This window comes from Condylura cristata, unplaced genomic scaffold (assembly GCF_000260355.1).
Source record: "Condylura cristata isolate star-nosed mole 26May11 unplaced genomic scaffold, ConCri1.0 scaffold00026, whole genome shotgun sequence".
NCBI lineage: Eukaryota > Metazoa > Chordata > Mammalia > Eulipotyphla > Talpidae > Condylura > Condylura cristata.
In genome coordinates this window covers 8439777-8466253 of record NW_004567127.1, presented here as the reverse complement: position 1 = coordinate 8466253, position 26477 = coordinate 8439777, and the positions used below count along the sequence as shown (strand labels likewise).

The 26477-nt window shown below is 39.8% G+C and overlaps 1 protein-coding gene across 1 annotated transcript; it reads right to left on the bottom strand.

Annotated features, from left to right (window-relative positions):
• Nucleotides 1–46: 46 nt before the first annotated feature.
• SLC16A4 (solute carrier family 16, member 4) lies at nt 47–20913 on the bottom strand. The gene is made up of 8 exons (XM_004689501.2): nt 20612–20913; nt 15046–15178; nt 14205–14348; nt 13885–14046; nt 12132–12653; nt 10313–10524; nt 9237–9330; nt 47–394 (listed from the first exon to the last, which is right to left on the bottom strand). Exons 1-8 carry the CDS (start codon nt 20702–20704, stop codon nt 240–242), a joined length of 1515 nt encoding a protein of 504 aa, XP_004689558.2. The 5' UTR covers nt 20705–20913; the 3' UTR covers nt 47–239.
• Between the last annotated feature and the right edge of the window lie 5564 nt (nt 20914–26477).

Genomic DNA, 26477 nt, shown 5'->3' with positions numbered 1-26477 from the left:
TTTTAATGTACATTCTGATTTTCTTTTAATATCTGAGGTAGCTGCTTCAGCTGATGAAAATTTTAGCCTGTTTGATTGAATATTAATGCAAAACTTAGTTGAAGTTGCTACTGCCCTTTTCTTACTCTCAATTAGGCATTCCTGGAAGCCTTAAAGGCTGTCTGGTTCATCTTATTTTACAAAAGAGGAGACTTCTTTAAGTTTTTGTTTTCAGTGACATTACTTTAGATTTTCTTCTGTTACACTTGATTGAAGTTCTCTCTGCTTCTGGTTAAACTGTTTTTCCATTTCTCAGCTAGTGGTACAAAGAAAAAGGAAACTGAAGAGAGGAGATAGCATGTACCAGCGAAGTAGAAGGAGCCGGTGTATGTCTGGGTATAGTCATACAAACAACCTGGAAGGAAGGGATGATTTCTGTTAGTGAAGAAAATCAGCCATGGACCTGCTCCTTGAAGGAAGGTTCCTGTACTTAACATTCTGTATTGTTACCCATCAGAAAGTTAGTCAAATGGTTTTCGGTCTTATTTTCTATTGATGAGGTTTAATCAATAATTATGCCTGAGTAGGAAATCGAAGCTGAGGGGACCCAAAACTTATTCTAACCTTTAATGGAAGTTGGAGAAAATTAGGGACACAGCCATTTCATGATGATCCTTTACAAAGACCACTTTTATTTTTGTTAATATCATGAACTGCTACTATAGTAAGTCCTCACTCAACATTGTCAGTAGGTTACTAGAAACTTGACGTCAAGTGAAACATAAACATAGCCAATTTTCCCACAGGCTAACCGATAGAAACAAGAGTTAAGTTCCTATAGCATGTCATTCTATTAATTTGTTCATTTATTTTCTATTGTGCTTGTTGCAGTTTAGGGTTTTGGGTGATAGAGCCTTTCTCGACAGCTCAGGACCCAACACTGGACAGGATACCCTTCTGTCACCAGGCATACTCCCACACAGGCTCAAGGACAGTTTAGAAACAGTAGTGAACCTAACGGCCCTCGCAGACCTGGGGAGAACACACAGCCACAGACAGTGGCCCCAGACCCAGACGGAAATTGGGTTTTTTCCTCAACAGCATTATAATTCGAGGACCTGCTGTATTTTCTAGAGAAAAAACAGTGAGAAAGTTGATCACTACCCTTTTTCCTGCACTAAATACTTGAGTAACTTGATATGTTCCTAGCAATGTGCTAAGTTTTGAGGATATAATAATGAGCCAAGACAGACATGACCCTTGCAGACCTCACAGCTGAGCATGGAAATAGGAGGTTTTAGAAGTGTAAAATTACTCATGTGTTACTATGAAGGGACTGTTTTAGGAGGGTTCAATAGCATGTGAGAAGGAACTGACAACTTGGTCAAGTGGGCTACACAAGAACTGTTACACCCTTATAATCAAAATGCTTTTTTAGAGCAAGAATGGGGCAGTAGCCTGGAGTGCTTCCCTTGGCCTTCCTTCGCTCTTGCAGCACCTGTGGTTTTGCAGGTGCTCATCACTGACCTGCCTTGTCCACGGGCAGAGGCAGTCCTTCCTTCCAAGGCTGCCTGCCTGTGACTGTGCCCGTCTCTCTCTTAGGAAAGCTGTCTCTTTTGGGGCAACTCCTTCTTGCTGTGACTGTGCAAGTATCCTTTACTCTTCTCACCCTTTTAAATAATAAACCTATCCTTTTGGATATAAAAAAAAGAAAGAAAAAATAAAGCGAGAATGGGAGGGTCCTCAAAATGATTTGGTTAATGACACGTACAAGAATTTAAGTGAAATGTGCTTCTTAAAAACTGGGGCAAAAATATTTATGCAAGGTACCAGCAATTAAGCATTATTGCAAAGTCAACCCTTGAAACAACAAGTAGAGTCTCAATATATTTATGAAAAGAGTTTGATCTTACAAGCTTTCTGAAAAGTTCTCAGGATCTTGGAGTACCAACTGACCACACTCAGAGAACCTCTGTTCTAGAGTATTGTATGCATGTTACGTTTGTAGTTACAGATCACACAATGGCTTTTCCACATTTCTATGTTCAAAGTCAGTTAGAAACTCTTTAAAAGTTTGGGCTATTATTCTAATCATTTATTTTGGAAATTTTGGTGCTCTATGCCAGCACAGATCTGGTTACTACTTCCTCCTGAAGCTTACATTGTATCTTTTGATTTTGTTTTCTGTCTCAGAGCATGATTTCCCGGGAATGTGTTGAATATCCCTTTTGCTTCCTGTCTGATTGTATATGTCATTGTCTCCTATCCTTTTTTTCTAATAGTCTTTAAAACTATTTGCCTATTTCATTAGCTTTATGTTCCCTTAATGTAATGAATGAATAGAACGTTTTATAGCCCCTTAAAACTCAGCTAACTTTAAGTTGCTTTTTACTCATTGACACGTTGTTTGATCAGTGACCTCAATTAAGTGTTTATTGGAGTTGAATAAAAATGAAACCAGTTAGGACAAGTCATAATGTTGATTGTGATTGACCTTCTGATATAGAGAAATAGGTCATCAGTCTCTCAACTCAACTAGAAATTTCTGGGAAGGAGTGTGGAAACCCTTGTTCTTGCCTTAGACCCATCAATTTAGCAGATTTACTAGTAAATACACAATCTGTCAATGTTAAGCCATAGGTATTAGAAGTAGCACTGTGAGAAAGGACCAGGAACTCTTAGACAAAAGGGTCTATGGTGCTGCTGAAGGGTAAGAAGGGCATAGCTAAAAATAATGAAAATGGGTTTTTGTTTCAAATCCCTGCACGACTAAAATAGTGTAAGAGAAAACTGCGTTTAAGTCATTTTACAAATAAACACTTTGAAGTTCAGGATGCCGTTTTTAAAACATTAAAGATTAAAATACATTTGATATACTTTTTTTCAGCAGGACAGTATCATGTAGCATATTCTAGAACTATATCCATGTGTTTCTGTGCAAAATGTAGAGAAATCTGTTTCTCCCATTCATACTTGATTATGAGATGAGTTTTTTTTTTAATTCTCTAAGGTCCACTTGCCATTCAATAGGATAATAATGTACAGTTGAACACTTAGTGTTAGCATACTATTTACAGTGGCAAATAAGAGGTGAAAGGTACATGGTTACAGGGCTGTTACTGTATTATTCATGGATTGCTTTCTGAAAGTATTAGATTAGCTTAGATTTAATAGCTACTAGGCAAGTTAAAATCAGTTTCATTGGTATTGAGCTCTACATTTTTTACAACTTCAGAAAAAGGTATATACAATAGTACTTTTAGCCCTTAACAGTTTAATCCCAATATGGTTTTTTGTTTTAAATATATTCTTTAAAGAAATTTTTTTTGGTTGTTAAGAACTATATACTCCAGCCATTTTAAGTGGAAACACAACACAAGTTGACATTCAGATGACATTTTTGTGGATATAACAAAAGCATTGTGAGTGGCAGAGAAAACCTGATTGTGTAATAGCCACAACCCCAGAAAGCAGGCGTCTGAATGTCCACTTCATGCTGAGTGTCACTATCTGTAGCCAGTGTTATGGGGGGCACACTGGCAGCTAATACAGACTGCTAAGCTCAAGTTCTCTGGAAGCTTCCTCAGTTTCTCCACACTGCCTGCTTTAGATGTACTTGGGACACATTAGTCATGCAGATTCTTTGATTCCCTCAAGCATACTTCATACTTGTTTTTTGATTCTTATATACAATTAAATCATTGTCTACATTACTTACTTACACCTTTGTCTTGTTTGGGGCAGGCATGTCTAATGGTACCGTGAAGTTAGGGCTCAGCATCCTTAAAACAATTTGCAAACCAGTTTTCTCATACTCAACAAAAAATGATGATGGAATAATCTTTCAAGTTTGATGTTTATGGAGTTATAAATTCAGTTTTTTAATGTCAGGGTGTTTAAGCGGTTCTGTTATGTTATGTCATACATGTTTGAAAGTTAGTTTAATATCCTGTCTAAAAAGCATGCCGTACTTCTGTTATCTCAGAATTTGACTTGAGCTGAGTTATGAATCTTCTTTTAAGATTAGTACTGTAAGTTAAAGTTGGAAACACAACTCTAAGACACTGAATTCCTTAGTGTTTGAGAATCCTGTAAGTGACTTGGCCTGTGGTGAGCCAGAAATGCCACCTGTTGGCTTGCAGTGTAGGGGCAGATGTCCAGGGTGCACAGAAAGGATGTCTTCTCTGGCGCTAGAACCACAGACTTCTTATTAGCAGCCCTGCCATTTTACTGTGGATGGCTGTACAAATGTTTCCTATATGTGCCATGATGGAACATTTGGGGAGACTTGGTTAAGCAAATTTAAACCTCAGGCTTTTTTAAGATAGGAACTCTCTAGTGATAAGATTTACTGGAGTGCTTTCAGTATTGGCTCTGTTGTGTTTTATTAAAGGATTGTCATTTGTATTATGATTTTAAAGTCTAAATCTCTGGCCTTGCAAAGGAATATACTTGGAAAGGAACGACTACCTTCATTCCCCTTTTTAAACTTAAGTGGAGAGCTATTTGAGATTTATTTTTACTTATTTATTTTTTTTTTAAAGACATATATTTGTCATAAAGAACTGGGTACATGGCCAGAGGTGCAGGGGCGGTGAGAGGATTCACCAGAGACAGAGTGGGGAGCAGAACAGGTAGAGCAACGAAGAACACTGCTGAGGGGAGCAGCGGGCGGGTCAGGAGAGGTCTGCCATGCCTTGTGGTCACCTCCAGGCTCTCCTGCGGGCTCACCTCTGGGGCAGGTGGGGTTTGAACTCATGCTGAAGTGGCTTTAGCTTCTTAGTGTTGTGCTTTAACCTGCTGTGCCACCAGGGAGGGCCAGAGATTTATTTTTGATATTTTTATAGGTATTTGTCAATAGTAGGAATACTTTATCAAATTAAAATTAAAATTCTGTGGGTCTTTGTTTATGGGGAAAATAACCAGTGGATAACAAAATAATTTAGTTATTTTTCCTTTGCCTCTTCAGGGTATAATACATTCCTCAGGAGTTAGAGGCTAGAAATCTTTGCTGTCCCCTCTCACTTGCCCTCCAGTTATCCCTGACCTCCAAAATGGATCTATAGCAGATTAAGAGGCTGAGTTTTGTTTTCCAAATAGAATGTTCACCTTAAGAGAATTTCTTAAGGTCCAGCACCTTAACTTTAAGCAACTTAATAGCCCTGCACTTTGTTAGTTGCTAAGCAGGATGCAGAGAAACATAAGTTACTCTCCCAGTGATTTTCTACAGCTTAGTGAGTTCATGGTACTGCACTCACTCTGCCACAGACATGGCAGGACTAACTGCTAACATAATACAGGCAGGCTGAAACCATAGAGGGCATGGTTGGCAAAACTAGACTAGAACAGAGACAGGAAATGACAGAGCACTTCATGTTAATGGGACAGAGAATTTCCCATTAGAAATTAGATGAATTTCCCTTTTAGTCACTGACTTTTCTTGTAAAACACAGGTAAAGAGTAGAGAATCAGTGCAAAATTGACAAATTTTTCTCCATGGCATTTCTGATGAATATGGGATTGACAGATACGAACAAGAGAGAATGTATTTCTAGAGGAACTAGTTAACTTTAACTTATTTTGGAGTATAATAGACTTAAAATACACTTTTGTGAAATATTTGCTATATTGAATAAAGCTTCAATTTTTTTTACTTTAAAATAATATAATAGCTTATTTTTACATCATTTTGTGGAGCTTCAATACATTTTAAGATCATTTTTATGTCACAGTTAAGAATGTCTTCATTTAAAGGTAGGAAACATGGGTTATAGTGTCTGACCAGATTTTTAGGGATGATGTAGAAGAATGCAAATTTGAATTCTCATTTCTGGTGGTTCTATGCTATTGTTATTCCTGAAGTGTATGTGGCAAAGTGAGTGCTATATCATGAACCAGTAAGCTGTAGAAAATCAGAGTGTAACTTTTGTTTTTCTGCATCCTGCTTAGCAGCTAACAGTGCATTGCTATTAAGGAGCTTGATACTTACTGAATGAGTACTGAAGTATAAACTAGTACTTATTTCATGTTTCAAGAGTTTTCAAAAACTTTCTCGTTGATGTAAATATGTATGATAGCATAATGCGCATTTTTCAGAAGGGAGTAGGTGCAATATATAGAGGAGAAACGGGAGCTCTCTCCATTTTACTTTTGTAGGCAGCTGTATGGCCCCTTCAAGGGCTGTACTTTAAGTGAAACTGAACCTTTAGCATTTTGAGCTAGCACATCAAATGCAAGTTTGGGAATTTCACATAAGTATGCTTCATCTGATTTGTATCTCAGAGAATATGCTAAGATACATGCCCACCCCCTGTACTATTTTGGATTGCCTTCTAGAAGTTTACTTTTGTGATGTAAAAAAGGTTTTAAAATAACAAAACTTTTGTATTTCTGTGACTTTCTAAGTCTTCCTTCTTAATGGCTGCATGTAGTTATGAATGCTTCTATTAACGCATTGGATGAGTGATGACATTTGGCCAACTATTAGGTCAGGTAACCTAGCACAACCCTAAACCAACCTAATCTGAAGCAGGGCATATTAATTGCTAAAACTGAATTTGTCACAGCATTGGGAAGGCATAGGACGGATGGTGTGGGCCAGGCCAGTGACCTATGGGAGTGGTGGTAGATGGGGGAGGGATTGCATAATTGTTAACTTTGAATTAACATAACTGTCCATTTGAATTTCTCTTGAGTAGTTTCAGCAAAGATCTAATAAAGAATTTTGTTGCTGCTGTATTTCTTGTATTTACAGCTGGAAGGGGCATTTAAGTAATTCTTTTGTATGCGCTATTTACATTTTTTTTTTAAAGAGGTACTTTTCAAAAACTTAAGTTACCTGATTCCTAAGGGTTTCCTCTGCCCCCCTTTTTTTTCTCTTCGTTTACTAAAACACATGTATAAGGCTAACTTGTTTTTCTTTTTCATTTCCATGCAGGAAGGAGAAAAATATTGCTCATGTAATTGATGTTACGATTTTTAATGAGTGTTTTCACTGAGGATTATTGTGAAAAGTTTCAATGGTTGCTGGATTCCTAATTTAAAATGACTATAATCTTTTATAGGAATATCACCTCTTGGAATTGGTAATAACAGATGTAGGTAAGTAAAAACTGAGAATCTCATGATTCTGAAGATCTAAGTTTGGTTGGGAGTTCACTGTTTTATAACCAGTAATCCTTTTTAATTAAAGCTTAAGGTAATATAACTGTTGAGAACTGAGTGAATCTGTAAACCAACATTCTGAGGTTTTTTTGGTAGTTGCTGTGGGAGTCATCTTAGGAGCAACTCTAGTGGCCTTTGAAAAATCTTCTGTCTTTTCATACAGGAGCAAGGACTTTTCTAAGTTTCTCCTTTCAGCAAAATGTTTAGCTTAATCTTGTAGTCAATGGAAGATCAGGATGTAGAGATTGAAGTGTAATTGAACTTTGTATTGTCATAATCTTGTTTCAAATATTATGACTTCCATACTAACTATGCATAAACTTTTCAGCAATTAGCTTTACCACTTTCCTGGCTTTTTTGTAAAATCACTAAATTTATGATTGCCTAAATAATTTCCACACTTAGAGCGTAAAAATGGATTATGAACTCTGTCTATTTTGAGATATGATACTCTCTAGCCAGTGTATGATAACCTCTGGAAAAGAAAAGGTTTGTTAATTTTTTTTTAACTCATTGACAGGAAAATGAATGTATTTGATATCACATATATTTATATTACATGGGGGGTGTGTATGAAGTAAAACTTTCACAATAACGTGGTGCACTCTTTTTTGATTTGCTCCATTGTAGTTCTATCCTCTTTTCATTAAAAAAATTATTAAGAAAGCTCATGACCCAACAGAGTTCATGACACACACATTGCATTTTGCTTTCAAATAATGGTCCTCATAAAATTTGCCCTGTCTTCTCTTACTGAACTCTTTAAACATCTTGAGTTATATACAAAACCATATAGACCAGACCCTCCCTCATTATGTTGTAGTTTTGTTTTTTCCCTTCATCATTTGAGTAAGGTATTCTGTGTCTTATTACATCCCTACGCTTTTGCCTAATCAGTTTGAGGAGTTCTGAAGCACCATTGGGTCTGCCAGTGAACTAGGATCAAGAGTGAAAAACAGTTTCAGCAAACTGTATTTGAGCTCTCTTTTCTGCACCTCTAGAATGGAGCACTGGCCATAGAGGGTCTTTGCTAGGGCACCTCTGGTATTTTCTCTCCTTGTACCAATTCCTGTATAACAATTCGGGGCTTGGCTTTTTTATATATGAAGTATAGGCTGAGTTAGAGCAGGGCAAAGTTGTATTTGTAAGTATAAATAGGGAGTTGGTTGTATATTTTTATAAGTTTTTCCTTTTCCGAGTGTTAGATTTATAGAGGTGCAAACCTAACATCAGTATAAAACTTAATTTTTAAAAAATGGTAATGAAGTAAGATCAGATTCTTTACCTTTCTCACTTCAGGACTAAAAAAAAAAATACAGGAATTTTAGGCTGAATTCCTTTTTTGTGGATGATTGGAAGTGCTGTGTTAATCTTCTAATGGCCTTTTATTCAGCAAATCCATGATGTACAGTTAAGTAAAAAGGGAATGGAACACGGTGCTTGAACTTTAAAGCTAACTTAATCAGAACTCCCCCAGTTTCTACTGTACTTGGTTTTAATGTTTGCCTAATGTTTGCCTGTGGTCCCAGATACATCTTCACAGCCCTGTGTCTTCCTACCTTTAATAGAACAGATGGATTATGAAGGGCCTCCCTCCTTGTTTGAAAATAATATAACAGGACAGATAAGGCTCGCCCTGTGTGGCACATCTGGAGAGCAAACTGGTCAGGCTTGCTGCTTTCAAGGTCTGTAAAAGTGATTCCTATTTAGATGAAAAATGGTGGTAGTTCTTTTTTAGAATATTTGAGCTCTTTGAGAATATAGTAAAACTCTGAATGGTCTGTCCAAGCAACCAGACATTCCTGCAATCCTTGCTCTAAGACTTAAAAGAGAATATAAGAATATGCTGAGGGGCCTCCATGGTGGCACACGGGGTTAAGTCTCAGCACTGTGAAGCTGTGCGCAACCATCTATTAACCCCCAGATGATCTCCTAGATTGGTGATGGAGTCTGAGAGTTGGTACAGGGTCAACATAGATATATCATTGGTTTCTTGTACCCTGATATTACTGTCATTGCATGTTACCATTCCTTGGATCATTGGTTTCTTTCATTGCTATTGAGTATTACTGATAATGTGGCTAAGCTGTTACCTGCGATAGGTGGTCCAGAAAGCACAGCCATCCCAGCAAAAAATCCTGCAAGTCCTAAAAACCTGTGTAGTTTGGAATTGCCAGACAGATCAACCTGTAGGGATTAGAATTCAGTGTTAGCCATATTGTGGTTGAAATTCTTTAGAGACCTGTGGCCACAAAGGGACAAATACTGTCTCAAGAGTTCTGAGGTAATTTGAGTGGTCTCTTGCCCTGATAACTGTGAAAGAGCTGAGACAAATAGGAATTAGTAACTGAACTAGTAGGGCATTGCTTTCAGTTCATTAGTAAGAAGTACTGGTTTTGGTTCTTTTCTTAATCTCTCACGTGTTTTCTTCCTGGATCTTCGTTCTCTATTAGGAAATGGTATTTACAATCTGAGCTGACAGTACATTTCATGAATTACATCTGTGACTGAGTACCAGTCATTTGTTTGAAAGAATTCAAATGTCACAAGGTGTTGATTTCAGCTTTAGAAAGCTTTGGTTTTGCTTAAGACTTGTATGCTGTAGTACTTCTGCTAATATTGCTGTCATTCCCTGGGACCTAAATTTGAAACAAACCCATGAGGTTCTCAGGGGTAAGAACTTAGAGGTATTTGTGTAAGTATTTCATTTCCACTTGAGTCCAGGACTTTTAAGTCAATTTGGGGTAAAAATAGAGGATTTTAGAGAAAACAATGTCTCCTTTAAGATTAGCAGGCTTCTCTTAATACAAAGAAATCAAACTGGTCAAAAAGCTCCTTTTCTCTCAGGGAACTCCTTGTAAGGAGCCAAGAATTATCTGGAGCTGAAGGAAAGCAATGAACACAAATCTAACCTAGGAGACTGATAAGTGAAAGGAATCCTACAGATTCTTTTTTTTTTTTTTTTGCTTTCATTTCTTTCCTGTCCCATGTGAATAATCCTGTCATCATTCCTCCCTTCCCTAGCTTGACAGGGTATTTCTGTGGGGTTTCTGAGGCTTTGGGTATAATTTTTAAAATTTTAAGTCAACTTTTTTTCCTTTGGGGAAGATTATTACTAATCTTTCTTTTTAATACATGGTTTAACAATGTTAAATGAGTGTCTACTCACCAGAACAGGAAGTATCAATGACAGGTAACCACCAGAGAAAATGGCAAAGAAGACGGTGTAGGTCATCAGTAGTGGAAATGTGGTGGCTAACGGAGCAAGCAGGTTAGTGATGCCACAGAGGATGAGGTAAGACTTGTGGTAATGGTACTTTTTGATCCAGTTTTGGTCAGCAACCCATCCAGATATAATTTGACTGACTGTCTCGATGATACCTAGAACAATATTGAAAGGCTTTAGGAAATTGTAATTCTGTTTTCCTAGCCCGTTTGAAGAAATGTGAGCATAGTAAGGCATCTTTTTCTCAGTAATATGATTTCATCCTGAGGTAAAAGCTGTGTGAGAAAAAGTTTTCACTCAGCTCTATCATTTACCCGTTTATTCCAAAGACTCCCCCAGAGCAGGGTAAAACACCCATCTGAAGTTTTTATGATTGTGTTTGGTTGAGTTTATACCATCAAACTGGGAGCCCTGGTGACAGACAGAGGACTCTAGATTCAAAACTCAGAGGTCTTCCTTGAAGAGGTTCTACAAGTGAGGAGGTGAGACTTCTAAAAAGACTTGATCCTCAGGTCAGTGTCAAGTTGGAAGATTATAGTATTTAAAAAAAAAGTCTTACGTAAAAAGCTACAGATATTGAAACTGACAGTTTTGATAATTAAGTCCTCCTCCAAAGGTGATTATGCTTAACTTGAAAATAAGGAAGTATGAAATGGGAAATCATAGTTGAATGTTGGTGCTAAAGTATAATTCGAATAAAATTTAAGAACCACATTTTTCATTCAGTTTCATGATAGCATTCTTATCCTTTATCCTAGTATAAGCTAATAATGCAGCAGTTAAGTACTAAATGAGATTTTTCACCAAGAGTAGTATGAGCTGCAGTTTTGTACTTTAAATTTTTGTGGTTCAAACATAAATTGTTCTACCCCCCAAAAAGGATGGGTTCAAAAAGTCATACTATCATTCATTTCTATGTCTTTTCAGTTAACTTTTAAAATGCGTATTGAGACCTTGGTCCCAGTAAACTATTTTCAGGAAATTAGCAGGCAAAAAGCTAATGTTGACTTACTGAGTATTTTCAGATAGTTTTGCTACTAGTACCATTTTATCCCTTTTCGTACTTGTAGACTGCATATTTTGTCACTTTATGTTCTGCATCATTTGTTCTTCTGATTTCATAAATGTTCATATTTTTCTTACTAATAATTCAAGGGGGAAATACTTTACAAATATTAACAAAACATTATTGGATGCTTAGGAGAGGTCACATACTCTCCTGACATTACTTTTTAATACTGACAATCTTATTCATGTAGGTACTGTTATTTCATATTACAGATGAGGACATGGAAGCACAGAGAAGGCAGGTGACTTCCCTAGGGTCACACAGATAGGAAATACAGAGCAAACTTGAACCCAAGGAAGTCTACCTCTAAAACCAATCCTTTCAACTACTAGAGATGCTGTCTAGAATTTTTCTATTATCTTGATGTGGTGGTTGGCCACTAAGCATCAGCTTTTAAATCCAGTATTTATCCAACGGATACTTAATGTGTACTGTGTCAGACAGATTGCCGTATGCAAATGAATACAACTTGGTTTGCATCCGCTGTCCTTGAGAACCTGTGTGCAGAGTCCAGTGACATATCTGCAATGCAGGCCTCTCTGAGTGAGAACCTGATGAACTTGAATTTCCTAGGGTTCCCACAGTTGTTTTTAAGAAATTGGGTTTTTTGTTTGTTTGTTTTTAGCTTTTTAAAATAACAATAAATCTTTGTAAAATTAAGGTCATTTTTCCTTTTGGATATGAGATTCTTACCAGCTACAGAAACAAGGTAGGAGGCTTTCATCACATCAATCCCGAGTGTCTTGGCTCTAGCGACCAGGTGAAAGGTAGGGATGAAATATGCAAACTGACTGAGGAGGAAAGACCAGGTAAATATGTAGAACAAAGGATTCTTAAAAAGAGAAGTATCAAAGACTTCTTGTTTACAGATCCATGAAGTGGCCTTTTTCTTGTGACTTTCTTCATTATTTTTTAGGAACAGTATTCTGTTCCTGTTAGGCTCATTGTTGAGTTCTCTACCTTGATCTTGTGAGACTGTTACACTTGTCCCTGACTGTCCAGCCTTCTGCACAGTGTTGTCTCTGATGTTGGACTCTACTGTCTCACCACAGTGGGATATTTCTACCCCACACACCGCCTCTGGAGCACTTGTAGACAGATGGCTACTTCTGTCTTTTGGGTCAGGATCGCTCTCACTTTTGATGTGGATGGGTCTTAAGAGCATACTGGATGGCACCAAATTCAGTGTGATAGCCCCAAACAATACAAGGGCACCTAAGTAGGAGAGAGAAATGGAAAAGTCATTTCATAACAGGTAGGTTCTTGGCTCAGAAGATGTCCTGCCACGAACTAGATAAAGTGAGGTAATTCCTAAAAACACTGTTCCGTTCTCTGAATTTAAGTCTGTTGACTTAATTGTTAGCTGTACATACTATGGGATCTGTGAAAAGAGTCCTTTGGAGATTGAAAACCAAGGAGCTGTGACAACAGATGGCATGGAAGGAGTGTTATTTGTGCTAAAGGAAAAAAGAAGGAAACCAGTTTTTTGGGGGGTGGATATTTCAAATGTTAGAAAATTATAGTATATTTTAAGTAGAGATTTAAATAACCTGACAGGATCTAGGTTTAGGTACATACAGCAAATATACAATTAGACGATGGGAATCATTTGGAAACTGTCTTAGAAGAGGAGAGAGACATTTTAAATTTCCTTGAAAGAAAACAGATGCCAGTCTTGCTTTGAAGTTGAGTAGCTGCTTGGTTTCAGCGTGTCCTGACCCATCTGTGATTGTGTATGGGTCTAGAAACAGAATTGACTGTAGGTTGTGCTCTCCTGTCCTATTCACCTTGAGTTTTTTTTTACTTGGGAAAGCAAAACTGCTATGTAGGTAGAAATAGGTATGTATAATCATACAACATGTATATATTTCCCCAGTAATATTAAAATTTCAATTCAAATGTTTCATGTCTGGTGTATACAAGTTGTGGTGTGAATGGTTTTAATTCACTGTCAAAAATTTATAGCTAGCAGTATGTATAAATTTCAACTATTAAGAAAATGTGATTCATTTTTCACCCAAGTATTCCCTCCGCACCCCACCCCCCATTTTAATCAGTCTGATGGAGAAGGCATTATTTAAGTTGGAAATTACTTCTGTTGATAAAGTTGAAAAAGAATGCTTTACTGGGGGAAAAGGGGAAGATAGGGAATACTTGCTTCTTAGGATTTCTCATTTCCCGGAAGGGGTTTCCCCAACTGCACCGAACACCCTGTGTCTCATACATTGAACCCCATGGTGAACTCTCAGTTGTTGGTGAGGGCTGGCACAGCCTGCAAGTTCAAGGTCTCTTCTATGTAAGTCTTAAGGAGGAGGAACATGTTTACTTTAGATATCATGTTCATTTCCTTCCTGACTATAAATGTCTGCTTTTCCAGTAATCAGTTTTAGAGCACTGAATATTTAACCTTGCAGAGATGTTATTTCATAAGTATAGGATGACTCACCTGTCCAGTTGTATAGATCTACCAGGAGTTTTGTAAAGGGTGCTAATAGAAATGTCAGTCCCATGCCTGAACGTGCAATAGCTGTAGAAAGAGCCAGTCGTTTTTTGAAGTATTTGGTAGTTACCACAGCAGCTACCTGGTACAAGAAAGCAGAACCCAAACCTAAAAAAAAAACAACAGATTGGAATCATATTCACGTTAAGTGACTTGATACCAGAGGATATATTCTCCCTATAACTAGGCCTTTTGGACCCATGGTCAGTTAAAAGGAAAGGTTCCTAGTTCAATTTTTCATAGCCTTGTTTTTACAGTGGACTCACCAGGTAAAAATCCCATAGTCACACAAAGAAAGGGAATGCTTGTAGCCCAGCTGCTGATCATGTATCCACCAGTAACAAGGAGGGCCCCAAGAATTGAGGTGGTTTTTTCTCCAATTGTGTCACAAATAATGGCGACCAGAGGGCCTTGGAGGAAAAAAAGAATGGTGAATACTATGTCAAAGTGCTCGGCACCCCTTGTCTTCTGATGTGCAATTTAAATGAGCAAAACTGGACTCTACTTCGGAGTATTGTGCAGCTTCAAAAAGTGAACTAGATTTCTTAATATTCCCATCCCATACTATTTTGCTTTGGGGAAGAGTTTTTATTTTTTAAGAAAGAACAGAAGATTGTGATCAGGTTTGGGGGAGGCACTTACTGAACATACATAATAAGATGAGATTGTATCTAGTGACCTGTGATTACACCGAGATTGTGTCATTAATTAGCTCCTCCACCATGTTATCGCTACAAGTAAAACTAGAGAAGAAAGAATTGGTCCTGTTTTGTCTTGAGCTCACTCACGTGATTAGAATAGAACTTCATGGTTTGACTTTCCAGAGAGGCTGACTCACTGAACAGATACTAAGACACTGTAGAAAGAAACGACAAATAATGTGTCGAGGTAGTAAATATTTGAAATCTTCAACTTCCCCTGAACCCTAATTTTTCTCATTTTACCAAGTCAGTTGGAAACTAAGTGATGCACTTTGTGTATTACATGAACCTGAGCTTTAGCGATAACTTTAGTCTTCAGTGAATGACAGATGAGTCGTCTTGGAATTAATTTCCCATTGTCACTGTGATCCTTCACTTTGGACAGCACTTACTGACTGTTTTATACCTGCAGAAAAACGAAGTGATGACATGATGGATCCAATCCAGCCAATTTGCACTGAGGTGCCATCAAACTCTTCTTGAAAAACCACAAAGAAAATTGCAAAAGTTTTGGTGAGCCCCATCACAATCACATTTACCTAAATCAAAGCAGACCAGAGTCCAGTCAGATAGTGAGTGAGCTGCAGTGGAGGAGGTTGTAGTTGCTTGAGGTTCTGAATCCCCCAGCTTACTAGTATGTGACAGTTTGCTTATACACTTTCTTTCTAATGGTTGGCACTTTGGAGTGTCTAGGCACTTCATAAGAAAATGTCTCATTTAATCTTCCTTCGAAGGCTATAGGATAGGTATTAGAGGTCAGGAAATTGAGGCTTAGACTAGAAGTTGCTGAAGGCAAGGCTGAGACTTGAGAAGTTTGCTCCAGACCCACTCTGACTCTGCCGCCCTCTTACAGTAGCATCTGTTGGAGACAGCTAACTCCAGTGACCTTTGTGAAAGACACATTTGTCCAAAATGTGAAGAATTACTCCTTCCAATTTTTAGGTTAGCTTTGCTTTAACTCTGCTGCTGATCTGTACTCGGCTCTTTTACTTGATGTATGAATAGGGAGAATGTGCAATTTGTCTATTGAAAAACTCCAAAAGCAAAAGGGGAAACGATTCATTCACGCCAGTCTGTAAGGGTGTAAAGATGTGTGGTCACCTTATGAATGAGTCGTGTGCCCCCTCCTTTTCTTCATCCCCACCTTTCCCTCCTTGCCTAGATAAACCTTCCCTTCCACTAGGAGAGGGATCCTATGGAAGTCACATTGTCTTTCTGGGGAGCCCTGGTGTTTGTTATTTGAGATTCTGATTGGCTTGGCACTGTGCCTCTCTTCCTCCTTTTTGCTTGCCAGCCAAACTTCTGCAGGGTTTGGAGGGAGAGCAGGAAGGGAAACCTAGCCAGAAGCTTGAGTCATTCAGAGCCCTGTCACCACATGTACTCAGACTGTCTCCAGGGGACTTGCTGGCTTCAGGGAGTTTTCCTTCCCCTTTTTCCCGTGCCCTTGGCTTTTCTAGGTGTCTCTCTACTTTCAGCTTGGCCATGCATTGTTGCCTAAGAGCCACAGAACCCTGGGTCCTCTTTCACTTACGCTGCTTTCCTTGTCCAACTGGTAAACATTTCCCCCGCGCCATCTCACATTATACCTGCCCTGTAGATAATTCACTCTCAAGGTTTTTGTTACCACCCACCTATGTACTCATGTATGTGTGTGTGAGTACTGTTCTGAGGTCAGCCTGTCCTGGCCAGATTTCTGGCTTATTACTAGGGTATAGCCTTGGCAAACTACTTTGCAGAAGTTACCACTTATTCTTTGGAAAAGAGGTAAATATTACTTAGATTACGGGAAGATCAGTTGAGAAGGTTTTAGTAAAGTTGTTAAAGCTTAGATGTAACAACTAATTCTTTTATCTTGTGTAAACGCTACTTTCTTAATGAGCTTCAGACTCCTTTATATGACTAATACATCTTTCTAGCTTCAGTCCGTTCATGCAAGCCTAAATAAGTTTTTCCTTTCTCTTCCTTTTCATTTCTCTTTGACTGGTATTGTCTACCTGCTGAATCAAAAACCTTCTTTCTTGGGCTTTTTCCCTCAGCCCTAAGTAATGAAGACCTCCCACCCCAACCCCATCACCAGGCTCTTCAGATTAGCACTCTGCTTTCTGTCTGAAGTAAGGGACTAAGGGTTAGCCGTGATGCGCTGAGGTTATAGAACTTGGGGGTGGTGAGGAGGTTCTCGCAATACATTTCCCATTCTGAGTTCATAGAAGATTAGCAACTTTTTGTTTACCCAGCATGAACAGCACTATGCCCACCATGGCTATATATTGGAAAGTGATAAAGAATTTATCAGAATCTCAAGTCAGGTAATTTGTAGCCATAACTTTCCCCAGGGTGTTTCCCTGGAAATGAGATGGGTGATACAAACAGATCTCATCCCAACTGTCCCTCACTTCAGGATTCACATAATTGTGAGTATATACTCTTCAGTAGCAGGGAACACTGAGATGAAGCAGCAGTCTGTCAACCGTGTTCTTTAAACACGGTTTACGTACTGATCATGATGCAGCTCTTGATGCTTTGAGTTACCTGAATTTTGTGATCTGCGGGCCCCTATTTCAGAGCCTTCCCTTCCCTTTCTGGTTTCTAACTGAAGTCTGGGCATAGCAGCAGTGAGTGAATATGTCTTGTGTCTAACAGCTGGGTCAGTGTCTTTCATTGTATATCCAGAAGGCCATGTACATAATTTTTTCATCTGTCCCATCTCCTCTCTTAATTTTAGTCTTAACAATTTTGTTTTGATTCTCAGATACTGAAATTGCTAAGGTCTGGATTTTCCCTAGTTACTTCAGTAGACTGGGTAAACTTGAGTTACCTGACTTCATCCATGCCTTGGATCAAGATCACTGGATTTCAGTCCCGTTCACATCAGACATTATAAATGGGCTTCCCCCAGAATAAAAGCCCTTAGAAATTCTGCCACTGATAAGACCCATTTCCCTTAGCTTCTCCTTTTTTTTTGCCTTTAGCTTCTCTTCACCTCACAACTATACCTCCCCTCTGCTCCCCACATACACACACCCCCACCAATAAAGAACTCTTGTACTAGACAGTTCTAATTAGAACATTTTCTTGGGAAAGGAGATTGGATCAGCCATAGGGGCCTTTTTGCACACGGAACAACAGACTGTTCGAGATTATTGTATGGTATAATTAACCACTTTTTTAAGAGAGCTTAAGTTCCTCTACAGTATAACCTAAGTTCTTCTTAACCTTCATAGGCAAATTAAAGAATAGTATGTTATTTCTACCTCTCATCTCAGGACTCTGTGGTACTGGCCCAGAAAGAGATTCCTTGTTCCTGAACTGTAGCAACCTTTCTGACCTATCTGACCTCAGCAGCATAGGCTGTACTTCCTCCTGAGCATTCCTGCCACAGCTTCTATGACACCATTTCTTGGTTGCTCCTTGCTTTTCTGGCTGCTCTTTTCCTCTGTGGATTATTTACAATGCGTAGACATTGGTTTTCCTCAGGGCTCTGTGCTTGTTCCTCTACCTGGTGATTTTACCTACCACGACAAATACATCTATGCCGATTACTCAAGTTTCAGTGTACGATCCTGAGCTCCAGGTGCATATGGCCCATACCGAACACACTGCCTGTGTCACAGGCCTCTCACACTTGATTCCAGAATTGAGCCGCTCACATTTCCTTCCTTTGTCCTTTGTCCTCCAACTCCGAGAACGGCATACTTTGTCTTTCCCATTGCCCAAGCCAACAACCTATGACTCCTTGACTCCCTCTTTCTGCATCGTTACCTCCAAGTCATAAGTCTGCCTTCTCCATATCACTGAGATCTGTATTTTCTCTCCACCCCTGTTGCTACTGCCTAAATTTTCTTACCTGTATTATTCTAACATCCCTCCAAAGCATCTTCCTCCTCCGAGTCTTTTCTGCTACCAACCAGTTGGCCACTTCACAGGCCAACTACTTTCCTGAAATACAAATTTCTCCCATAACCCCTGCATAAATTTCCTCTTTAGTTTCTTTTAGGCTCAAGGTAAAAACCAGTATTCTTAATATATCCTACAAAGTCCCTGCCCACCTCCCCAGGCTCATTATCTATCACCTTATTAGTTTATTCCTAAGTGTATCCATTAATCATGTTTATCCTTACATCTGCCAGCAGGTATTTATCGAGTCCCTTCTATATTAAAGTAGTGAGCAAATAGACATGTTCCCTAATCTCATGAAACACTCAGTGAGACTGAATAAAAAAAGCAGTGTTTAAATATATTGTTATAAATCGTGGTAAGTTAGATAGAATTAATTTTTTTTAAAGTAGGGAATCTTCCAAAGACCATTGAGTTCCTTGATCTCACCTTTTCGGGTTCAGGAGCTAAATCCATTATGGGAAAGTGTGCTTACTTAACTCATGCAGAAACAAAAGCATAGTCATCTAAATACCTGCATTACAGCTGTGGCAACTAGTCCCTCAGTGCATTTTTTTGTGCCTTTGTTAAAGGCACAAGAGGTAGCATGGAACCTCAAAGTGGGATGTGGTTTATTAATCCGGTTATAAGACAGTTTTCCTTATCAGCAACAATATTGGTCAAATCTCTTCCTATCCCTTGGAGGATAAATTAGGAACAGTAAGGGTTGGTTCCAGGGGGAAAAGGTGGGAAAGCCAGAGAGCTTCTTACCAGCTCAGCACATCCTATGGCTTGGGGAGATGGGACCCACCTTTAGGAAGGGCTTTTATCAATAGTAACTTTGCTAGAGGAAGAAGAGTCCATATTTGGTAGTGAAGCTAAAGTTTAACAGATAGTCCTTTAGTTGGTTTTGCATTACATAAATCCTGGCTCAGGACCTTTGCCCCTTTATCACGAGAGGGGAGACATGGTGCAGTCCCATCATCCTATTTATAAAGAACTTAGTTATCACACTAGACTGTAGGGACATTGGTAGTCACCAGGACCTGCCATTCCTACCCAGTGAGCTGCTTAGAGATGAGCAGGGGGTGAGTTAGGAGGGACAGGGTATCTCTCTCAGTATATCTTAGTTAACAACTCACTTAGGGGGATCTCCCTGGAGGCCTAGGAGTTAAGTCTCTGTGCTATCACCACTACATCCTGTTTTCAATCCCCAGCCAGGTGCTATGTGGTGCTAACCCACCACATAGGGTGCAACAGACCTCCTGTCTGCCCTCCACTCTGTATCATATCCTCTAACTCCCCTCCCCGCCCACCTTTGGCCTACAACCCAGTTCTATGCAAACAGAAAACAAACACACAAAAAAATTTGGGAATGTTAAGGAGGAGTTGTGGACTGGGCCTTTCTGTGGTCTTGTTTGGGGCATAGGTGTGGTGTGGGATTCACCAACATTCCACAATAACTGCTAGTGATTCAGACTCAATGTAGGATCCCAAGACTTTTCTGGGTAAGAAAAAGAATTTGAAAATGGGCTCCCTAGTCTAGTTGCTTATGGCTGAATGAGAAGAATTAGATTCCAAGTTCAGAAGCCACATCCTCTTTTTCCACACAGAAATGAGTCTAGTTCTAGTATCAGCTACAGGTGATGAGGTCTGTGGGAAGATTTGCCAGCAGAATAGAGAGGCAATACCTTCATGTCAAAAGAGCACTGGTTGCCATTGTTCATATATGCCAGGCTGGACTGAGTAACTCCCCCCCCCCGCCCCCTTCCGTCACTTAGTAATGCTACATGTTACTCTGGTAGTCACGTGTGTGATTGGCCTGTCTGGTAACTGGTGTCTGGAGCATCTATAGGGTTGACGGATGGTAGAGTGGAGAGGAGACTGAATGAGAATGTTGCTGCATTCATTCAAGGGGGATATTTTCAGTTCCTCCTAGATTCAATGTGGGCACTCAGCTTGGCAGTTATTGGCAGTTCGGGGCCTTGCTCTCCCCACCTTCCCATTTGAATGCCAGACATTTCATAAGTGACCTTGCTAGACTGTTCCAGTTTCTCCAGAAAACCTTTCAGGTAGGAAAAGGGGAAGTAACTTCTTACCAGGAAGAAATGCAGCACGATCATCCATCCCCACCCTCCATCTGGGGTTTTCTTGCAGTTTGGGCCTCCCTGTCTCTCTGCATGGTACTTCATCTGTTTTAAATGCAGAAAATTCCAGTGAGAAATCCAAGATAAAATTGATCATTCGACTGATAAACTTTTAAACTGTCTTACTCTGTGGTATATACAACTGCTTGCATTGTGATTCTTTTAAGCCCACCCCTTTAACAATAGGTGATTTCCGGGATCTCCCTGGTGGTGCAGGGGTTAAAGCACCGCACCATGAAGCTCTCAGAAGTTACTGCAGTAGGAGTTCAATCTCCAGCCACAGAATTGACCCACATGGTGTGGTAGACTTCTCCTGACCTGCCCACTGCTCCCCTCAGCAGTTTATTTCAATAGATCTGCCTGTTCTGTTCCCTGCTCTGTCTCTGGTGAATCCTCTCACCTGCACACCTCTGGCCTGTAGCCCAGTTTTGTAAGCATAAATAAATATTTTTTAAAAGGTGATTTCCCCGTCTCCAACTTCCTTTCCAATTAACTAAACAAATAGGAGGTTGGGGAAACAGCTCTCTCGTTTCTTAAAGTTATTTATGGACTCTAGATCTCAGCTTCAAAAGTGCAAGCAGGGCTTTATACTATCTTCAGGGATTTTTTTGAAGTGTTCTCTCTGGTTTCAGGTGACAAGATCATGTGGCTTTAACAGTTCCCTTAGAGTATGTCCTTGATTATAAATGAAGGGTAACTGACAATAATGTCCCCTTAGCTCTGCTTATTTCCACAACCATGATCAAGGTAGAACCATGGAGTAGACGAGGAAAAAAAGTACATAGTAAAAGTACTATGAATCAAGGACAGCAAAAAACTACCACAAAACACTTTTTTTCACCAGCTTGAATGATACCTGAAAGATACCCACTTGATATAGTTTATTTCAGGCAAGAATTGCCGAACCTTACTGGTTGAGGGGCTTCCTCCCCCGTAGTCCTCAAGTAAAAGGATAATCTGGGTCGTTTGTCCCTCCTCCCCTCCCCCCCCCACCGGCCTCTAGGAGAGTTTTTGACTTTAGAGAAATAAATAAGGGCTTAGGTATTCCTTTACAAAGCACTTCCTAAGATAGAAATGTTTTAAGGGACAAAATGGACAACAAAGGAGTGGGTAACCCAAGCGGGTTCTGGATCGAAAGAAACGTAAAGGACAGTTGGGGGACAGCCAGGGAAGCTGGCCGTGGACAGGCTAGTGGACGAGATGGAATCTCAGCTCTGATGGCCATCTCATGGTTCTGCAGAGGGTGTTCGCGTTTGTTCGCGTTCTTTCGCATTCTGTGCTCACAGTATTTGTATCAAGGGTCTGCTACCTTTTCATAGATTATTCAGCAAAAATAGTATAAAATATGCACATACAAGAGAAGCAGTTAAAAGTAACAAAGGCGACTTAAGAGCAGAGGCAAACGGTATTTTTCATTTCCCAGGGTGAAATGAGATCAGGGTGGCCAGAGAGATTTTTTTCCTGCTGGAAAAGAGACTCCGCCAGTTGGGCATGTGGAATAGCCTTCTGGAGAGCAGGCAGGGCAAGAAGAGGAGAGAAGCCAGTCATTCAAAACTAACCCCACCACAAATCCCATTTTTGTCTTACCTTTGATGTGTTCAACACAGGAATTCTCCACAAATGAAGTCATCTAGAAAGAAATATAACTTACAATTTTCTGTTACTGTTTTTCTAAGTTTCACTCTGTTGCATGGTGAAAACAAGTGAGCATTGTAAGAGCCAAGGAAGTTAGAGCCAATGTAGGCTGTCCTACCCGTGGACTTTACTTCCTGAGGGGAGGAGGAAAGACTGTGATTTGATGTCATCCTAGGCCCCCTCCTGCCCACCCTGGCTCAAAGTAGTAGTTTTCACCAGAGGCTCAAACAAGCAAGCTTTAGAGTAAACCAAGGAGAAAATCCTCTGGTAACTTGTTAAACAACCAGGAGGCTGTTACATGGCTGTGGCTCTTGACAGCCTGTGGAAGCAAACTGAAACCTAAGCCTGTAAGAGCCTTATGGTTAGAAAATTGAAAGCTGAGGGCAACCAGACTTTTAGGTGCAGCCAGTCACTTCCTTGCCTTGCTCCCACATTTTCCTAAAGTAAAAACCAAAAGTTTTCTGTCATAGTGGAGCACTCCTAAGTACATCCAGTTTGGCAGTGCCCGATTTGAATGAAATTTCCCCCTCAGATTCCTAATTTTAATATGCCTCTGTTTATCTTTGAGCAGCTCTGGTGGTAGAAGAGGGAATACCTGAAGAAGACCTCCCTCCCACTCTCACTTGTCCCCAGGAGCAGTGAGCAACCGGTCTGAGCTACCCCGGGCCCTCCATGCTTTCTCACCGCCCCTGGGGCGCTTGGCTAATTCCTTGCTCCCAGCTCCACAGCTCCTGTGTTAGGAGCTCTCGAGACTCGTTGAGTGTTTTCTTTCTGGACAAACTCCAGAAACCCTCCAGGGTCAGACTCTCCAGCTTAAAAAGTGAGCTGGGGTGTAATTGGTTACAGTGTGAGACCTTAGGTTAAAAAAGAATGTTTTAAGACTGAATAAGTAGATCAATTTTACCAAAGATAATCTTGAGTTTTGTTAGCCAAATAGGGAACTTACCCCAATTTATCCATTTTCAAGGTTCCCTAGAGGGAAAAAAAAAAGGGTAGAAGGGAAGTTATTTCTCCCCCTTCTCCCCCACTGGTTTCTGGTGAGATCCACTGATATACCTCACTCATAGCACAGCCTGTGAAGGGTTCTGGGGAAAATTGGCAGAAGCTACAAAGTTAAGATTTTTTACCAGTTCAGCTCTCTGTGATCTCTAGTTGTGGTGCCTAAAGATAAAACTACTCATTGTCTCTTTCTAGGTTCTGATTGGCAGGGTAGTAAAACACATTTGTAGGAGCTAGGTTTCTGGAGTGTGGCGGGTGGATTTGTTCTTGGCTACCCAGTAGTTGTAGATCTCTTCTCTCCCAAAAACAGCTATTGCTTTCTTGGTTGTATCATTTTGTGTCCTGAGAACTTGCTTGGCTTTTTGCCTGTCAGGGTGCACAGTTTTTACATGTGTGGGCAGCTCAGCTGTTTGGGAGACCCCCAGTTACTGCTGGGAAGGAAAAGTGAGTTGTTGATGTTATAAAGGTGCTTATTCTTGATGGGGGGGGGGGGGGATCTAGTTCTGCATTGTCCAGACCTAAATGTATGCTGATGGCTGTGTTTGCATAGAAGGCCAAGTAGGACTTAATCTCTTGCTTTGTAAAGAGTGTGCTAGAGAGATGCAAAGGGTAGAGTTAGTCCATTGTTAAATGTTTATTTGGCATTGGGCACAGTAGAAATGAAGAAACTGATTTTATCCCCAGGCTTCCTATTTTGCATAACTGTTCAGCCCTCCAGCCTGTGTGGAAAGCTTTACTCTTGTCTGCCAGAGCAGGGAGGAAGATCTTTCTGACAGCAAATAAGGGTAGGAGAAAATTGTTAGTTTGGAGAGTCACAGTCAGTTGCAGAAACAAAAATATTTAGGACCTTGTCCTGATTACAGGTACAGAAAATATTCTCAATCGTTGAAGACTGGAACCTGATATCCACAAGATTGTGTTAGCTTTGAACTAGGCATTATTTTTCTCTGCAGTCACCTTCATTTCTACCAAAGATAATCACAGTAAAACTAATCTGTTTGCAAACTAAGTCTAGTTTCACTAAGCTAGATCTGAACAACTGACCATTCTTTATAAATCTGCTTTGCTGGATATTCTCAGAAGGAGTCTTAAATTTTAGCTAAAAATTACCTTCATGAAGTGTGCATTTCAGAGCTGACTCTAGATGCCTGTGTCTAGTAGAATCAGATAAAGTCCACAGAGAAAAAGGACCTAAGTCCCCTCACGAAGGTCTCTTTACTGTGTCCTTTACTGTGGCCTTCTGACATGAATGGGGGTTTGAGATTGGTATAGGAGCAGTAGGCATTGAGCTACATTTCTGTTCTAATGACTTGCAAGACAAGTGTAGTTGTTTTTAAATCCTCAACAGTTGCAACCTGATTATCAGGAGATCAGTTCACCCAGCCAAACGCATTGTCTTCAACTTGCTTCTTTAGATTTAGATTTCCAACCAAACTATAGAAGTCAAGAGACTCCTACATTTTAGATTTAGAGGTAGGTGTCTTTGTGACATAATTGGTAAATCCTTTGGCAGTGACTTCAGAATGTTTTCTTCTTGCTGTCTGGGTACACAGTTTAGGGGAGAAGTTTAAAAAAAAAAAAAAGTTCCTGTATAGGCCCTGAATATCAACTTCCACCTTCGCCCCTCTGATGATAGAGTTGTGACAGGCCCGGACCCAAGAGTGAGTTCTTGCTCTCTAGAGAAAGAATTCACAAAAGCGTGAGGTGCACAGACATATGGGTTATATTCCAACTGCGACATGCCAGCTCCCGGCCTTCTCCCTCCAGGAAACTGTATAGTTTTCATTAGTTAGTTAGGCTCTGGTGCTTTTTGTTTAGTATGGTGCCTTATGGTCAGTGTGGTAGGCCAAAGTGTTTGTGTAACACAGGCATAGCCTTAAAAGGGGTGGGTCCATGTACCTGGTGCCACCTCTTGAGGGGCAGTTCTGAGCAGCTAGGTGAAGCTATATGGCACTAAAGCAGGTTAACTCTTGAGAGCTGGAGAGCTAACGTTAAAGTTAATTGGGATGATTCCTTTCAAAAGCAGACAGCAGCTTGAGGTGGAGAGATCTTTCAAGGTCATGTCTTCACCTCTAATCAGCTTTAATCCTTTTGCCTTTTTATTACATTTTTCTCTTCGTTAATGCACAGGAAAATGATTCTCCTCAACTCTGACTCCTGTTGCTTAGTCTACTGCTATAAGACCTTAGCTACATGATAGAATTCTCCAGTCTTTTAACGAGGTGGATTTTAGGTTATAGTTTCTAGTTAGTGGAATTTTCAATTACAGTGAGAATGATTTCAGTAGAGTCCCCATTCAGCAACACATGGCACTTTTATTACGGAAAAAGACATTTGCATTGACACAAACAGACGGAGGCTGCATTTTAAAAGGACAGTTTTATTAAGAAAGAAGAGATACCTGCATAGACACCAGCAGGCAGTCTTACGGCAAGATCTGTTTCTCCAGAGTAAGAGGTGTTCTCATGTATTGCTTTTTGATGGAATTACTTTGGGTGGGTTGCGTGGGTTGGTTTTATATAAGAGATAATCTCCTCTGACCCTACCTCTGCCTGATAATCCTTTCTGCCCTTACTTCTGAATTTTGATCGTGTGAAAACTTGCATACTACATTTTTTTTTATTCTAAGCTCTCATCAGTACAATTATTTTAGATTACTTATGAACTGTAAAAAGGGGTGTCTGTGCCATGGCAAGTACATTCTGTTCTACTTCAGTCAACACCTATCATATTGTAGCAAACAAATACTCAACAGGGCAGTCAGCTAAAGAAATAAGGAAGCCATTACAGCAAGGGAACTAATGCCTTCGTGGCAGGCAAGCCAGAGTGGAAGTCTCAAGATTATAAGTCTTAAGTCAATGCCTTAGGATTACAAAATCAAAACCGAAGGAGAGCCAATCGCAACCAAATAAGTTTTAAATTATAGTCAATAATTGCTTTTCCTCCTCAAAAAAAACAAACAAAAAAACCCTCTAGCTCCTGTCAGTGTAGTGCGCCTAATGACTGTCCAATTGGAGTTAATTTCTGCTCAAGTACTCTCAATTTTTAATATGCTGTAATTTATTTATGCTCAAAGCAAGGGGGTATGGCCCAGATCCTGATTGCTATGATGCAGTTCTTCAGGGAGGTCCTCAGGGTTGATTATTTTATAGGAGAAGACATGCCTCTCCATCCTCGGGAAGGT